The 17,718-nt window shown below is 38.4% G+C and overlaps 1 protein-coding gene across 5 annotated transcripts in view; it reads right to left on the bottom strand.

Moving 5' to 3' along the window:
* LOC140501449 (transducin-like enhancer protein 4) overlaps window positions 1–17,718 on the bottom strand; it is a 154,247-nt gene that overhangs the window by 10,179 nt on the left and 126,350 nt on the right. For all 5 annotated transcript variants that reach the window (XR_011966187.1, XR_011966188.1, XR_011966191.1 and 2 more), the window contains 6 exons: window positions 9,647–9,766; window positions 9,017–9,070; window positions 8,036–8,188; window positions 6,630–6,762; window positions 6,134–6,327; window positions 5,751–5,827 (listed from right to left, as the gene is read on the bottom strand). Coding sequence is in view for 1 of the 5 variants with exons in the window: in XM_072605068.1 (XP_072461169.1) it covers window positions 5,751–5,827; window positions 6,134–6,327; window positions 6,630–6,762; window positions 8,036–8,188; window positions 9,017–9,070; window positions 9,647–9,766 (731 nt within the window). In the remaining 4 variants the exon portion in view is untranslated. The remainder of the gene's footprint in view (window positions 1–5,750; window positions 5,828–6,133; window positions 6,328–6,629; window positions 6,763–8,035; window positions 8,189–9,016; window positions 9,071–9,646; window positions 9,767–17,718) is intronic.

The following is a 17,718-nucleotide window of genomic DNA, read 5'->3' as shown; positions in this document are numbered from 1 at the left end:
TTCTCTGGGTTTTTGTGGCACTCTTTTCTCTTGGTTGTCCTATTATTTGTATGACCTTTGCTCAGTCCCCTTTTACTGGATCATCATCAATATTCAAACATTTGCCAGATCTTCTAATTTCTACATCTATAACAAGGGTCCTTAACTTGAGGTCTGTAAAATCTTAAAATACATATTTCAAGATAATTAGCTTATTTATAATCTCATGTATTTTATTTTATGCATTTAAAACTTCTTAAGAAGGGGTCTCTCAAGCTTCACCGGACTGCCCAAGGCGTCTATACAACATCTCTCATAGCCAACCACCTTCTCTCTGTACTCACAGAGATATCACCTGGATCAGGCCCTCATCACCTTTCCCCTGCACTGCTGTAATAGCCTATTACTGGTATCCACCGTCTCTCCTCTCCAAACCAAAGAGCTACCAAAGTGATTTTCATATTGTGCAAGTCTGACAATGTTACTCTCCTATTCAAATTTCAAGTTACCTACAGCCTCCAGGTTCAAACAAAAACCTACTGGTTTGGCCTTTAAAGCCCTTTTTTATCACTTGGCCCCAATTTACCTTTCCAACCTCATTATAGATCACCTGTGCTCTAGCCAAACCTGCCTTTCTGTGGTTCCTCACACACTCTTATCTCTGGCCTCTGGTCTTTTGACCAGCTGTCATCTATGCAAGTAATTGCAAACAAAATCCCTGTTCAATACAGTATGTGTGTAACCTGACAAATCTGGCACTCAAATTTTAGCGTTCATCTTATAACCCAATCATATCCTTTTTCTACTTTCCAGACTTAAAAACATAAATAACTTCCTGATAGCTTCAAGTATACTTAAGGAATACTCAAGACAGTTTATATTTTAAAAAAATAAAATGAGTTTTTCAGATTTCAATGAACTCTATGTAGCGCATCGCAATAATAATAGGAATAGTTAATATTAACGAGGCACTCTAAGGTATACAAAATGTTTTACATCACCATTTCATTTGATACTCTTAACAATGCATGAGGTAGGGGCTATTCTTATCCACACCTGACTTATAGAGAAACAAGTATCTGAGGTGGGATTTGAACACAGGTCTTCCTGATTCCCAGACTACTCACACTGACTCTCTAAAGCTTCTGATAGCAGCCAACCTTTCTAGAAAATCTTAGAAACCTGATTAATGTGAGAAACGACTGCCAGGGAATGGCATGGATGCTGCTTGCCCAGATACCTGCCAAACAGATACTTTTTAAACCAGGACTATATAGAGGTGACCTGTATGGAAGATCTGAAGAAAGGAAGGAACAAGAATTATACAGAATAAGAAGAGGCAAATATGAGCTGTGATGTGCATGTGTAGAGAGTAAAAGATCCATTCATGGATCCATCACTGTATCAAAAATACGGAAACCTGGGGACCTTAAAAAGTCACCTAGTCTATCTAGCTAACTTCATACAGAAGCCCCTCTGGGCTAAATACAACGACCCGTTCTGGTTTCCAATGAAGGTTAACACACACTTCTTTCCCTTCTGTTAATAGCAAATTATACAAGCAGAATGTTATTCTTGTTGTCAGTTGTCACTGGATTACCATGATTTTGTTTAACCCTTTAAACGGTCAAGTGCTAATTTTTGGAATATTGAGAGGATAAAGACTTTATCTGGAAGTGAACAATGAGTCAAAACAAAGTGTTATCAATTGAAATAAAATAATAGCACCCTATCCACTATAAATCTATTTTGTTTCTAAGGACTTCCAAAAAAGGAGATTCTACAACCTCTCAAAGTAGCTTCTCTGATATGTGTAACAATCACAATGGAAAAGATCTCTAATTCCATCTTTGAGGCTCTTCCTCTATTGATAAAGAATGAAAACTCTCAATGTCTTTAAGCAACATCTTCATGAGCTGCTTAGGCCAGACTAACATAGTACAGTGGTGATGAAGATGAGTATTCTGAATGTTGGCTCAATCCAAGCAATAGACATACAGAGTTCATTGCCAGGACTGCATTCAAAGACAGCTAGGACAAGAAAACAAAAACGAACGAACCGAACTATAATTGTTAGGAAATGTGCCTGATGAAGGTATTCATCTTTAATTATTTTTACTCTATCAGGTATATTTTTTTTTGTCCTCAGCAGAGACGATTAAGAACAGTGAGGAACGAGGCAGCTGGAAAGTAGTAGCCCAGAGATAGGAGACAGCTATGATGATGGAGATTTGTCAACTGTTACACATGTTACTGTGGGAAAGTCATTAAATTTCTCTATGTCTCAATTTTCTTTTGTCTACGAAATGGATCTAATCTACTTTACAGGAATAGCAGAAGGACAGAACTATGATAATGCTATTTTAATATTTTCACCACCTCTGTATTCTGACCCTGTACACAACTTATACTTAAAGGCCATTATTAAAAACAGCCTTTCTTCTCCCCATTTCTTTGAAACCTTTCTAATTACTCCAAATAATCATCTTATCAGTGTTCTCTACTTTGTTCCCTAGCTCTCTGTACCCCAATTTAAATGGTGGAACCCCAATTTAGGTAAGACATTCTCTGTAAGTCTAGAGTACTGTTAAGTGTAATAGGAGGATTATTTCATATACTTAGAATCTTGTTTTTAAAAAAGAAAAATCCAAGTTTATTACTGTATTATGACTGGCTCTCTACTATGACTCCAAGATCTTTATTTGTTATATTTTCATTCCACTTTTGTCACTTTCTATATTGAAATGGTAATCTTATTTTGCTTTTCTCTCCGTTGGATCAGAATTTGGTCATACTTTAGTCTTTTGTAGTATGTTAAATCAAGTATGGTAATGCTACTCAGAAGTCCTACCAGTAAAACAGAGGAAAAGTTCATTTTTCTTCACGTAGAAATTAAACTATATTGTCATTCCAATTATAAACTGAGTAGGACTTCGCTAATTCTACCAAATAGACAAGCAGCCCCAATGTGGATTATCAAATAAATGTTACTTTGTTCATTAGTTTGGTACATGTATTTAATTATAATTCCAGATAATATCTGGCAGTTCATTTTGTAAAAGTAATTAGGTCAGAGATGCACAACAATTATACAACTTTATTGAGAAAGACAGTATTTCGCAAGTGGAGGTGCTTTTGGGTAAGAAATGTAAGGTTTATGACCTGGTGAGTTTTATATCCTAATATATTTAACATAATTCAGGTCATGAAATAACTACAGGAGACAAAGATTTTAGGGTTTTACATTTACTATTGTCTTATAATCTAGGAGGTAAAATTTGTTTTCCAAAAAGTCCAGTATACTTATGTACATGACAGGGTCAAGCAATTACATAAACATGCTCAGTTCAATAAACGTTCATTAAGCCCTACTGTATGCAGAGCATAATGATTAGGTCATGGAGAAGAGAAAGTTCAGTTAAGAAACAGATCTGCCCTCAAAGAGCTCAGAATTTAATCAAGAGGCATAAACACACACACACACACACACCCATAATAAGATAATTTATGATGAATAATTTAGAATGTTTTTTTAAAAAAGTGCTATGAAAGGTCTGGAGGGAAAGGTCACTTTCAACAAGGGCAATCAAGGAGGTCTCCATAAAGGAAATGGTATTTGAACTAGTTTTTAAAGAATGGACATATATTCAAGAGATAAGGATGGGAGAAGCAGAGCCATAATTAACAGTGGCCCAAAGTATACAAGAGGGAATGACCACAGTATTTTTTTTTCACTTTCCTTTCATTGGGGCAGAGAGGTTAAGAAAGACATGAAGAAAAGATAAACCTGATTTGTCTAAAGTGCAGGGCACATGAGGAGGAGCAACATGAGAAGACGTTGGACGCAGAGGGTGGTACCAGACTGTGGAGGTCCCTGAAAGTCATTCAAAGGAATCTGAAATTTACTTGGCAGGCAAAAGGGAGCTCCCAAAGGTCTTCAGAGCACAGGAATGACATGACCAGACAATAACAGGAATAATATCACATGCAGTGATTCCAGCAGGGACCAGATAGGGAAGATTTTTAAGAGTTATACTCTACAGGATATGCTAAGTGACTAGAGATGAGAGGACATGAAAGGATGATTCAAAGTAAAAATAACAAGGTTTTGAACTTGGTGGTCTGAGTCAATGCTACCCATAACAAAGTCAGAAGGAAGCATAGATTTGGGGTGCGGGGGTGGAAGGTGGGATGGCCAGACGGTAAGCTTGGTTTTAGATAAATAGAGTTTGAAATACTAACAGGAAAGGCAGAGACATGCTATAAACCACTGAGAGGCCCAGAGTTCAGAAAAAGGCTGGAGACAGACATTAGGTGTCGTGTAAATGGAGATGATGTGAAAAAAAATTTTTTTTTTAAAGAGCACTGAACACAGAACACTTAGGCCCAAAACTTGATAGCCAACAAATAAAACGGATATATCAAAATGCCTGGAACCAAAATTACCCAAGCCTAACTCTGATATCTTATGCCAAGTGGAAAATATGAAGAAAGTGAATAAGGAGCACATTGGGATCATGTCTTTAAATAGTTAAGGAAGTGATGTGGTACCTAGAAGACTACTAGAAAGAACATTAGTATTTTCTACTTAAATTGCAAGACCTTTGAAGCCCGAGACACATTTCATATTTACCTTCACATTTCCCTTAGTGTTAAGTATAATGCTTGGCACAAAATAAGCAAATGAAAAAATGTGATAAATGATTGAATGGAAGTTGCCAAGACTTGAGATAAGCAAGTCAGGCTCTAAATAGGACCATCAGCCTCAGAAGGGAGAGACAGAGACATGTCCATTCCTCAGGAGTTACTGAATATTGCTGTCAATAACCCAATAATAAACAATAGCCCAAATGAACTATAATTAAAATAATTGAATAATCAGATAAACAATATCAACAATAAACCAATAGTCCCAAGAGAAATTTACAATCTCATTTATCCCATTTTTTGCTTATTACACGCCAAGCACATAAAGTGAGGATAACACATATAAAATGCTTTGTGGTCCTCCCAATGCTGTTGTGAGCTATTATTATTTTTCTCAAGAAGAGTGAAGGATGGGGTTCACACCTGCTCATAATTTACTTCTAGGGCAGTCCAGTCAAAGAGGTGCCAAGGAATACTGATTTTAGGGAGAAGCAACAAAGCATACTGAACTGAAATGGGGGACAGTTTAGTGGAAAGTGAGGATGGGCACCACGGTCTAAACTACATGTTACATTTTGAGACTCAGGAGGGCTGGGAAGAAAGTGATTCCCAAGGGCCAGGTTCACAGTCAGAGAAGTCCTGAGCACTCATCACCATATTTGCTCAGTTGTATTAGGAGATACAAGGAGAATGCCACCAGGATGTTTCTCAGAGTTTTGGAGCTAACCAAACACTTCCCTGTGCCTTTTTCAACATGCTCAACCTATGTGTAACGAGTGTGTTGGCAAGAAATAACTGGACTTAAAGGAACTGCCTTTAAACCAGCAATTAGAGAAGATATGATTGCTAGAGATCCCTTTGCAACTTGCGTTTTGATACTGGAAGCTCAAGGCTTCAAACTGAAAATACAAAGCCCTGCCTCATGACCTCTTTCCTGTACCAAGAGAAAATGAGAAATACCTTAAGGACAAAACTCAGCCCTTACAAGCCCCACCAATTATCCCCCAGATCAGAAAGGGCTGTGTTGGAGCAGTAGCACTCAGTGGCTAAGAGTACAACTAAGGAGCAAGGAAGAAAGACTTTAGCAAGCATTTAGTTTAATACAACGGCAGACCAACACTCACGGTTTTCCTCCAGGGATGCCAGTCAGGTTTGGTGGGATTGCTGGCACACGCATGTGATGGTGTGGATCAAAACCAACCTACAGTTTTCCGCAAGCAAAAGAATAAAAACAAACATAAGCCACATGGACACGGCTTACTGAGCTCAATATGGTGAAGCTTGTTCTGGTTTTGACTTCCAAACAGAAAAGGAAGTATGTCTCTTAACCATGGGATATGTCAAAACAAAAAAAGAGGGCTTTAGTTATATGTAGCTGAATTTTAGGAAGATACTCTAGCCCCTCTATTAATACTCCTAAATGCTGCATAAATTCTTCATACCATCCCATCCACAAGAGATAATGTGAGGATTCTCTTGTACACTATCAAACACCCCAGAAACATACCACAGGAGATCTTCCGTAGGCAGCGGCAGCAGCAGCTGCAGCTGCAGCCGCACTCATCTGAGGGGAGATGTTATGTAGACCAGCATAAGCAGCTCCTGGACTGGTCAGCTCCCCATTCATTCCAGCATGTGGAACAATCCCAAAAGGAGCTGGATATGGACACGGGACTGCCATAGGGGTTCTCAGGCCTGAAGCTAGAAGAGAAATGGAGGTGGGAGAAAGAGAAAAGAAAGAAAGAAAACGTTCTCAAACAGAATCATAATGATATTAACAAGAATAGTAACATCCATGCTAGAAGCCAATTTGTTTTAATGCTTTGAAAAGTTACTCAATGCTTCAATAGGATGCATTCAAACTTTCACAATACTTCCTTTTGTCGAGTAAAACATAGTTCATCAATACTCTTAAGAAGTAAGTTGTAATAAACAAAAGACAACTATATTCAGAGAGCAGGCATTGAGTAGTTTGGGGGTTTTATTTGATTTTGTTTACAAACCTAATGGGTCAACACCTGGTGGTTTTCCAGGCACAGGCCTTAGTCCTGGAGTGGAATTACTGCCTGGAGTCGGAGCATCAGTTCGTGGAGTGGGAGTGTTGGATTTTGAAACAGGAGTAGTAGATTTTTCATTCTAACAGAGACAGAAATCAAAGGCATTTATTTTCCTTCCAAAATTACCTATAAAGGTTTAGAAATTACTGTGTTAATGAACAGTAGCATAGAACAACCAAAATTATATTAGATAAAAAAAGAACATGCCCTGCCCGTTAAAAAAAGTTTCTCAAGGCAATGGAGTCAGCAGCACATGGGAGAGGATGGAAGGGGTTGACTGAAATACCAGCAGGCTTGAGTCATTCCTTTCTAGGTAACGGGTCTGAATCAGGCAGGGGCTGACTGTGACTCAAAAATCATTGCTACCTGACTGTGACTGACTCCTTGCTAGTGGCTTATGTTTAAGAGAGTAAGTGGTTTAAGCCTGGTTCCCAGTGGATATGCCCAAGCCATAATAGGCTTCCTGGTTAGCAGATTTCATTAGAAAGGCACCAAGCCTATGTAGTCATAAAGATTCAGCCCAGAGGAACTTCCATTAAAACAGGGTTACAACACAAGAGCAGACCAATGATGGATTAAAGCATACACGCACACACACACACACACACACACACACACACACACACACACACACACTACTCTTGTACCATATATATCCTCCAATCTGTAGACAAAGAGAGGAATTTTCCTTCTTTCTCTGAGTTACCTCATAAGGAAACTTATCTTAAATTTTCTTTAAGGATAGGTTCCAGAGACTTAATTGGTCATGGTAAATGTGATGAGCTGTAGCCACAAAGAAAGAGAAGGCAGGGAAGGGAGTGACCCCGACTTCTAACAGCTTTTTTGCATTGTGATTTGTGGTAGGAGTCAAAGTAGACTCTTGTAGGTGACGGATTACTTTTTAGATACGAAGTGAAAATTATTGCAACTGAATATAGCTTGGTAATTCAAACAAAGCTAGCATCAAAATCACATCCACCGTGAAAAGTGAATTTTCCATAAACCACAAGCACAAAAGTCTCTCTGGAACACCAGTGTATACTTATTCATCTTCAGGACGACACGTTTCACTCCATCTCCCCATCTCTCAACCCCCATATCCTTACAAAAAGACTCACAACACAAATGGAATCATCATTTGCAGGTTAACAAATTCTCCCCCTTCCAAAAAGACCCTGGTCTTACAGTCTTATCTACCATCTATTGGATGGGAACAGAGGGAGTTTTCAGTAGGCAGCTGGTCATACCCCTTTTCCTGAGTGCCATACTGGGGAGAGGAGAAGGGGGAATAAACCCAACCATCTTGAAAGAAGACACCCTAGAAAAGACAGTTTAAAAAAAGTGCTGCTTACAAGGCTAAGTTCTTTGGATTTTGAGGAAGGAGTACTGCTGGAAGATGCAATAGAGGCTGGACTAATTGGGGCATCTTTCTTGAGCAGACGGGTCTTGTCCAGGCCATTCTCTCTTGGAGAATGTGCTGGGCTCCCTCGAGGGGAAGAGGGATCCTACAAATAAACAACATGGACATTAATGCCACACCTGAAGTCACAAAGCTATATAGTCCAGAGGCAGGAAGGGAGGGGTAAAAGTGTTTTTCTGAAGAGAATTTAATGGAGCTATGAACAAAACATTTCCAGTCCATCCAATCCAAATGCTCAAATAAAAGATTCTAGACTTACACCAAAGGGAAAGTACCGCAGTTCTTCAAAAACAAAAATCAAACCAAAATTCTATGATCTTTACCAATAGTTCTATTACATGACCATAAGCTATGTGTTTTATTCAAGACAATTCACATCAGAGGGGGAAAAAGTTTGGATACTCTTAGAAAAATAACTAAAAATCCTCTGTTGAAGTCCTACTCTGACATCACAGCATGGAGGTGAAGCTTGGTTCTTGGCACTGTAGTTCACAGAACAAGCTCTGGCAAATCCTTCCCAGGCTGGAAAGTCCTCAAAATGTGCCTGGTAACAGACTATCTATGTCTGTCAACAGAGAACCAGCCTAGATGAGTCTGGAGAAGCTCATTACTAAAAGACTGGTTATCAGGTGATGACTGGGGTGGGGGTAGACAGCTCAGAGCAACTCATTCAACTATGTCCTAAGGCACAAAGGGGTCAGGATCCACACAGTTTGAGGGAGTTCCCACAGCCCCTTGAAAGATAAGAATTACATTTAAAAAAAAGAGCCCCAAGTTGAATAATAGCTAGTCGGGTCACAGCACAAATTAAGAAAACATTCTGGATAGCAAGACCCATTATTTCATGAGTACATCTGGTGTATATCAGAAAACAAGAGAAGTACATTTGTGGTCATTAGAGAGGCACACATACCTCATTGGAAACATCAACTACCAAATTGTCATCACTCTTCTCTCCATCGCTGTCCTGCATTGACAAGGGGGAAGATGCTTTGTTGTTGTTTTTTCAGAAGAGGATTATATTTTTAGACAATTTAAGTTAAACAAACACCTGAATATATATCATGCAACGTGATGGGAAATTACGTACTACCGAATATCCAAAATACAGTATGGCTACTTATAGTCATCACTTACTGCAATACTGCTAGCCTTTCTTGCCATTTGCAGCTGGGCACAAAAAGCTGTAAATCTGTAATGTCTCTAGCATGGGGAGAAGAAAAACTGCCCTATGTAAATAAAGTGATCGTCTGAAACAGACGCTCAAGAGACTTGCACTATTTGGCCAAGCTAGCAGCAGTTGTAACAATGACAAAACCCAAATACGCAGTAAGCAAAACAAACAAAAACTCACTTCACACTTTGAAAAGTAGGGATTTAGAGATGGCACAAAAAACTACATCAAATACTTAGCATTTCATTTTTAAAAAGTTTTATTACCCCCTACATCCTAGTTTTAGAGAGAAATAGCTAAAGGAAAAGTGGCTATTATTATAGCACCGAAAAGTAACACCAGCCTCAACCAAAGTGAATACAAGCTTACATAACGAGTTGTTATTTCCTTTTCTTCAGTTTTCTGTTTTTTGCTGTCTGATGAGTAGTCTGTTGAGTTCCGGTGCTTCTCTGCAGTTCTGAAACTGGCAGATGGGGACACAGAAGAACTCTGAAATGAGAAAGGTGAAGAGGTATTGTAAGTTCCTATGTATTGAACGCCACTATTTTTCTGTTCAATGAAGACTTTAATTTCCTTTTTTATTTTGGAATAAACTACTAGGAGAAGAGGCGGAGAGAGAAGAGGGGGTCTGAGGAGTGGAGAAAGAGGGGAAATGGAGAAAAAAGTAGAAGGGGAAAAGAGAAAAAGAGGGAGAAAGGAAAAGGAAAGAAAGGGTATGGGGGAGGAAAAGGGAGAATGATAAAACAATAAGTCACCACAACAAAACCAGTTTAAATAAAGAATGTTTATTTTAAAATCTTTTAACAATATAGCATCTTTAATTAAAATTATAAGAACGAAGAAAGGAAAAACTGATGATACCGTGGGCACTACTATCAAAAAATGCAAATATTTTAAGTATCTCTAGAAAACCATATTTAAATAAATAAAAAGTTCATCTTATGTCTCAATATAGGATGTTTATATGCATGTATGTACATATATGTATAAGTATGTATGATTTCTTCTGTATAAAAGAAAAAACTCTTTGGGAACTATTTTTCGGGAGGCAGGGTAATTGTGTTAGGATTCAGTAGATTGAGATGATGCCTAAGCCCCCCTCCCCCAAAAAAAAGAAAGAAAAAGAAAAAAGAAAATAGATTATATCTGTTAAGACCTTAATACACTGTCCTTTACTGATTCTGGGCAAATCACTTAACCTCAGTATTCAAGGCAACTCTTCAAGAAGAAGGGAATATTTCTGTGGTGCCTACTATGTGTCCGGCGCTCTGCTAAGTGCTTTTTATACATATTAAATCACTATCCTAGTAACAAACTTGAGAAGCAGGTGCTGTTATAATCCCCATTTTAAGGTTGAGGAAACTGAGGCAAACAGAGATAAAGTGATTTTCCCTGTGTGTCATACACAGGCAAGTGCCGGAGGACAGATCAGAACTCAGGTCTTCCTGACTCCAGGTGTAGGACTCCATCCACTGGATCATAAGTTGCCACAACCTTAAGCTGCACCGAGCCTGCATCGGTGGTGATAGTTCCCTGGACCAGTAAAATCAAAAGTCTACTCCCTATCCATATCCTTGGTTTTTAAAAATCACTTTAAACTTTCAAAGTGTTCGTTATCAGTTGGTACAGTTTGAGATCTCTCCTCACAAGTGGATGGTGGTGGAGGCAACAAGGAAACCATCTTTCAGGTGGGAGAGAGGAGGGTAACTGGTACCCCTAGTGAGTAGGAAGTCGAGGAGGAAAAGAATCATGCTCTTCTTAGAAAAACTAAACTCTTCCTCCTTAGGCCTTAAAAGGTTACAGGGAATGTAGCCTTTTACATCTAATGAAATACTAACTAGCAGTTGGCTTGGTAGGTACAGTAGGGTGGCAGCCAGTGTTCCACAACAGCCTCTAAGGAGATTATTTTTCTTTTGTGTATTACTAGTCAAGAGTTTACCTTTTGTTAGAATTAACTGAAATTCGACTTGCAAAGATATTCTATATGAAAATATAAATACAAAATCTATTCCAAATAGTACAATTCCAAGCTACATTACTGTTAAGAGGAGGACTTCAGAGATTGTGGTGGGAATGTTTGTGTTCTGTATTACAGTAAATTCATTAGGACACATTCCAGGGTTAACTGTTTACATATTTGAACCTGGCTAAAAATGGAAACTTGAAAATAAATCCCAACCCATGTAAATTTAATTCACGAACATTGAGGAAATGAACGAAGCCCCATTTCCGCCCTCAAATTATTAAAAACAAATGTCCAATTTTCATACTGTGGTTTTTAGGCACAACAGCCAGGTGACTAGAGTGAGAAGCAGCACTCTAGAGCAGGACAAGGCTGGAGAGAGATCTGGTCAAACCCCCTCATTTTACAGATTCAGAGAGGGGGCAGTCATCTAGCTCAAGGTCAAACAGGGGTTTAGTAGCAGAGTCAGTGTCAGAAACAGGCCTCAGGATTCCCAGCCCCAAGAGTTCTCCACTCCGCTCCATTGGATTTACATGTGAAATAAAGACATTCCTGCCATGGAGAACAGGCTTAATATATCCGAACAACTGCCCACAAGGAGAGAAGATGTAGCCAACCAACTGTGACTACTTTCAAAACCTCAATATTCTAAGCCTTATTATTTTCTGCAGAGTTTGTGTTACTCGTAAGTGGACTAAGGAATTGCCCTCCTCATCCTATGTCTCTAAATAACATCTCCATGATATGGGCACAACAGAGACTGAAATTCGGTTCAAACTTCAGTCCTTTGAGAGTTAAGCACTGTTTCTTCCCTTTCATTGTCTTTAAGTTTGATAACAACAACATCTTGAAAAGATAAATATATGTGAAAGACTTAAGAATTTTCAAAAAGGCAATAACCAATCACCATTCCTGAGACCCTAAGATGAAGAACGCTCCCCATCTCCTAACAAAGAAGTGACAGACTCAAGAGGGAGCACAAGAGGAAAAAAACCCCTATTTTTGGATATGGGAATTATGAAAATTTATTGTGCTTGACTATACATATTTGTTACAGGATTTGGGGGGGGGGGGGTTTAGAGAAAATAAATGTTGTTGATTAAAAGAAAAATTTTTAATGAAGAGACTTCCCTCCGCAATAAGGAAAGCACATCCATTCTCTAACACTTTAGTGTGAATGGGAGTTTATAGAGTTGCGGTTAGAAAACTCTAAGACAGCAAGAAAGTAGCAGGTACCACAGTAAGGAGGGAGGTGCTGAGAGGCAGGTAAAGCTTGTGGAAGATCCACTTCTGCCTCGACGGGCTTGACTGAGTTTTTATAATACTTTTTCTCAAAAAAAAAAAAAAAAAAAAACGGTATGAAATACTCTTCATTATACACTTCCAATGCCAAATCAAGAATTACTCTACATTCTGTCCCTTTCCCCTTAACCTTGGTGCCTGTCTTAATGTTCAACTCCAACAATATAGTTTTCTAAGAAACTAGAAGTGAATGTGAACATATAATTAGCCCAGAGTTGGGGTGGATTGTTTCTGATACACTATGTAAGAATATTGTTATATTCCTGTTAAAAGAAGTAAAAATGTTTCTAAGTAATGATGAAATAGCACCTAAAATAAAGAGAGTAAACAGTGATGTGTATTGAAACTTCAGCATTTATTTCCACTTTTTTAATGCATGTGATACTCTGGAGTTTCATTTTTCTCTATCTGGTTAGTTTTGGTACTATAGATATTTTATTCTTGGATTTTTACTGCTTAATAAAAGTGACATGTTAGAATACTCCAGCAGAATGATAAAGTAGTTAATTATCAACAGAATTTAAAGGAGGATCTCCACAATGGGCACTGGGGCAATGGGCGATGCTTAACAACATAATTGCTTTCGAGTCAAATCAGACTTGGCACAGATTCACATCACAAATCTTACAAACCCTCCATTCTGATCTTTTCTGGAGTGTGTTTACAGCAATAATTAAATAAACGCTGATTAAAACAAAGTCAGGTTTTTATCAAAAAACTAATTTTAAAATATTTTCCTCCCCCCACCCCAAGTCTGACTCTTCAGATTTCCCCCCTTGCATATAAAAAACAAAGAACTTATTGAAGTTGAATCATTACTCTAGACTTATAAACAATAAATAGGCACCTTTTCTTATTCAAGTTTTATCACTGAGAGATTTCAACAAGTTTTTTATAAGACAGGCTTCTAATTAGTAGTGACCTACTTATCCACCATGAGCCAATTTACAGTACAGAAATGGCCAATGAAAAAAGGCACAATTTTGTGATGAGATGTCTGTTTTTAAAAAAATGAATATCTATACCACAGAAGTGGAAGGCTAAGTTGTAAATAGATTTTTAATAAAAGATGAAGCTACAAAGCTGGGAGAGAAATCTCTAAGAATGATCTACTGTAGTTATATTATGAAACTTAATTCCTTTGGGTAATTCAATGAATAGATTAGTGAAAAATCATTAATTGCTTACCAAGTGTAGCTCAATACTGAGGATACAAACAGAGGGTCTTTGCTCTCAAGGAGCAAACACATAAAAAAAGAGGTTTTGGGTACAAGTCATATGGAGAGGTCTCTAACTCCTTAACAGATGGCAATGTATCTTCTGTAATGTAATTCCAATGATAAACATATATTCCCCCTTTCTGAGGCTGAGTCATTTGATGGTACACAGGACTCTGGTAGTGAGAACTTTCTTTCCAGAGTCCTTCCATGGTCCTGTCCAAGGGGAGGTTGTGGTCAAGGTGGTAGTGGTGGGTAGACCTGTCTGGCACGTGCTACCTTCTACAAAGAGCTACCCTCAAGAGGTTATTTTTATTTATGACAGAGCAGGTTCTCTCTACAAGCCATGTCTAGATCTTACAGAGAAAACTGACCGTGCAATTGACCTGACGTTGAAGAGAAGACGGAAAATACTCATAGACAGAAACAGGACTCATTTTGACTAAAATAGTAAACAAAACCGTAAGTGAATGATTTTTAATAATCATATGGCCCTTAAAGATGAAATTCAGTTTTTAAACTTTTTATCATACCATGCCGACCATAAATGAAATCTAATGAGATAGAATCTTCTATTTTAAGTCTAATCTAAAAAGGATTATTTTATGCATTTATAAAGGTCATTTTTTCTCAACTGAGACATTCAGAACCATGTCTCAGGTACAACATGGCGCCATTGATGGAGACAGTCTATAATATTCTAATGGAGCTGAGATTTCACTCATGTGAGAATACCCTCCCACAACCTATTAGAACCCTTCCTGCCTGATTCTTGTCTACAGTCTCCATACATTCATCACACAGGGTTGACCTGGAAGCCTTTCTCATGTCTTCTCAACATTGTGTGGATACCAGTGTACCAAACAGGTTGCCTATCACTTTGGTGATAGGATTGGCCTACCTTTTTTCTGACCATATGTTTCTCCAATTACATCCTTTACACTGCTTCTCTCCTGAATAATTCCTCATTTGTAATGTATCTCCACCTGCTTCCATATACTGGGCAGTCCTTCACTTTAGTTCTTCAAAGGCTACAGTAGTTCACCATTTGCAGTTACACACTGTGTGTATGTGTGTTCGTCCTTCATTGCTGAAGAAGACCATGCCATCAGAGAAATGATGACATGACCTGCACTTGACTTTATTTTGAGTGAGGCAGTGCTGTGCAGGTCACCAGCCTCACTTCTACTCTAGAGCCATCTGAATCCAGTGACTAGATATTCATCAGGATGACTGGAGATGACCCAAGATGAGGCAATTGAGGTTAAGTGACTTGCCCAAGGTGACACAGCTAGTGAGTGTCAAGTGTCTGAGGTGAGATTTGAAGTCAGGTCCTCCTGACTCTTGCACTAGTGCTTTATCCACTGTACCACCGAGTTGCCGCATCAGTCATATACTATCACTGGACGAATCGAGCACCTTCAAAAATTTCCCCAACTTAGTCTCAAAGGGTAGAGCAGTCAAAGAATGACAAGAAGGAAGAAAACTCTTCAATAGCGCTCTTTGTAAAAAAAGCACCCATGACTGATATGTCTAGGACTACCACACTGTTCCTTGGATTTGTTTAGTCATTTCAGAGGAGGAAGGAGGTAAGAAGAGTTCTAAAGACCAGGAAATAATCTTGGTTTGTTAAAAATTAGTACCTTGATTAAACTAGAATGATTCTCTCTTGAAGTCTACTTTAAAGAGAAAAAGGTAAATGATCAAAACTAAGCAATTACTGGGGGCTTAATTATGAAAGCACCTTCCAAATTAAGTCCTGAGAGCCAGAAGAGAACTCAAAGACCACCTAGTTTGATAATGTATGCTGACAAGTATTCATACACTCCTCATCTAGGAGTCCTCCAGGAATAGGGAAGTGACTATCCACCCACCTGTTCTACTTTTGGACAGCTCCAATTGTTTTCAAGGGTTTACTCCCCTTAAAACAAGCCCAAATCCACTTATTCCTTATCCTAGAATTGTTCTCTGGAGCCAAGCAGATCAAATTTACTTTATCTTCTGTTTGACAGACCTGTAAATATCTGATGTCTACCTCAAATCTTTTCCAGGCTAATTGTTCTTAATTTTTCCCCAACTGATCCTAGTATGGCATGGTCTCCAATCCTCTAGACTACCTTGGTTTCCCTCTTCTGAACACCTTCAAATTTTGACAATATCTTTCCTAAATGTGGAGCTCAGAAGTGAAGAAAATACTCCTTCCCACCCACCCCCACCCTCCCCAAATAGGATGTCCTGTTAGGGAGTCTGAAATCCCACTATATAATCTTTTTTTGGCCTATGTGCTGTCAAGAGAATATAGTAAACAGTGGAAACTCTTTCTATAAAAGTTAAGTAAGCCCACTAGCTCACATACACAGTCTGTGATAATAACAGGCTCCTAGACAAAAGTTCAAGACGGAAGTGGGACCTTTGACAAGAACATGAGCAAAAACGAAAGCCAACAAGTACAGCCTGCTGTGGGCCAAGATGTTGGTGGAACTGGAGGGGGGGGGGGGGGGGGGGGGGGGTTGGTGTAATGAGTTTAGCCCCACATTTCTATACCACCATCCAGTGCTGTTGTAAGCCAAGACTGATAAAGCAGACCTAGAGTAGTCTGATTTAACTTTGCCTACAGGTGGATCAATTCGGAGCTCAGCTGTGGGCCCTTTGGGGAAGGAGGACATAAAAATAGTTTGAGGACTTTCAGGGAGCACCTGAGATGCCAGAGAACTTCCTGGCCACCTGCTCTTACCTCTTTGCTGGTTTTATCTGTTCTTAGGGCCTTGTGAGCTGGTTTTACTGCCTCTTGGATTGCTTTTCCCTGGGAATATTTGAATTGTTTAGTTGACTTATCACACCCTGAATGATCCATTGCACCAGAATTGGAGCCACACCAGGACATACAGAGAAGAAACACTTTCAATGAGTATCCAGATAAAGGGTTTCCTTAGCAATTCTTATTTAATAAGAATAATGCATTTATAAAGTTATTCCGATTAAAATTTTGCTGAAATACATAGGGATGTCAGTGTCCCCTTTCTCATAAAGTATATAATTCAGGGGATAAAAATTCTGAATCAGAAGGAGAGAAAAAATGAAAAAGTACTAGGGGACAGTCAATATAACCAAAACAAAGTGCAAACTGGCTAAGAAAATGTGTAGCTTTATGCAAATAAGCATGTAAATGAACAGAGTATGGGGGTAGAAGGGTGAAGAGAAAGCTAAAAAAAAGGCAGAACTTCCAAACAAACTACTACTTGTGCCAGTCTACTGTTCATTACAGGTAAAGGTATTTTTTTTAAAGTCTACCTGATTAAGGAAATAATTAACACACAAAAACTATAAACAGCCTTCACAGAGCCCTCTATTCTCCCATTAACATAAATCAGATTTCTCCTTCACAAATAAGTTCGGGTCTCATCAAACACCAATAATTTTTCAGTGTTAATAACTACTGGGAGAATCTTCCAAAGTATTCCCTGTGCAAAGACGAGGTGGTTGTTCTACTAAACTACCCTATAGAACACGCTATGAATAACAATAATACATACTTCAAATTCCAAATTTCAACTACAGTATTTTCTGTCTTATTCTGTACAGGTTAAGGAAACTTTGTTTGCATATAATAAGTCAAACCATGAAATCTGAGAATTAAACAGAGTTAATCTTTTCTAATATGGGCACAGCATAGGATTAGTATAACACCATGATTCATAATACAGACAATATGTAAAATCCTGGATATTTCTCAATTTCCAAAAGTTTTTTCCCCCAATATTCACAGAACTATTTTTGGTTTTGTCCTCTACATTATCTATTATGTGCTTGGTAAAAATACACGAACAATTTACAGAGTATTAACAAAATCTATTTCAAATTGAAACGTTTAATGTTGTCTTGAGGTTTCTTACTTGTATTTTCCCCTTTCTGAAATAAAATTAAATACAGTTATACTGGTTAATCTTAGTTATGATGAG

The sequence above is a fragment of the Notamacropus eugenii genome, chromosome 1 (genome assembly GCF_028372415.1).
Source record: "Notamacropus eugenii isolate mMacEug1 chromosome 1, mMacEug1.pri_v2, whole genome shotgun sequence".
NCBI classification, from domain to species: Eukaryota; Metazoa; Chordata; class Mammalia; order Diprotodontia; family Macropodidae; genus Notamacropus; species Notamacropus eugenii.
The sequence above is the reverse complement of the archived record's forward strand: the minus strand, read 5'-3'. Positions and strand labels throughout refer to the sequence as shown.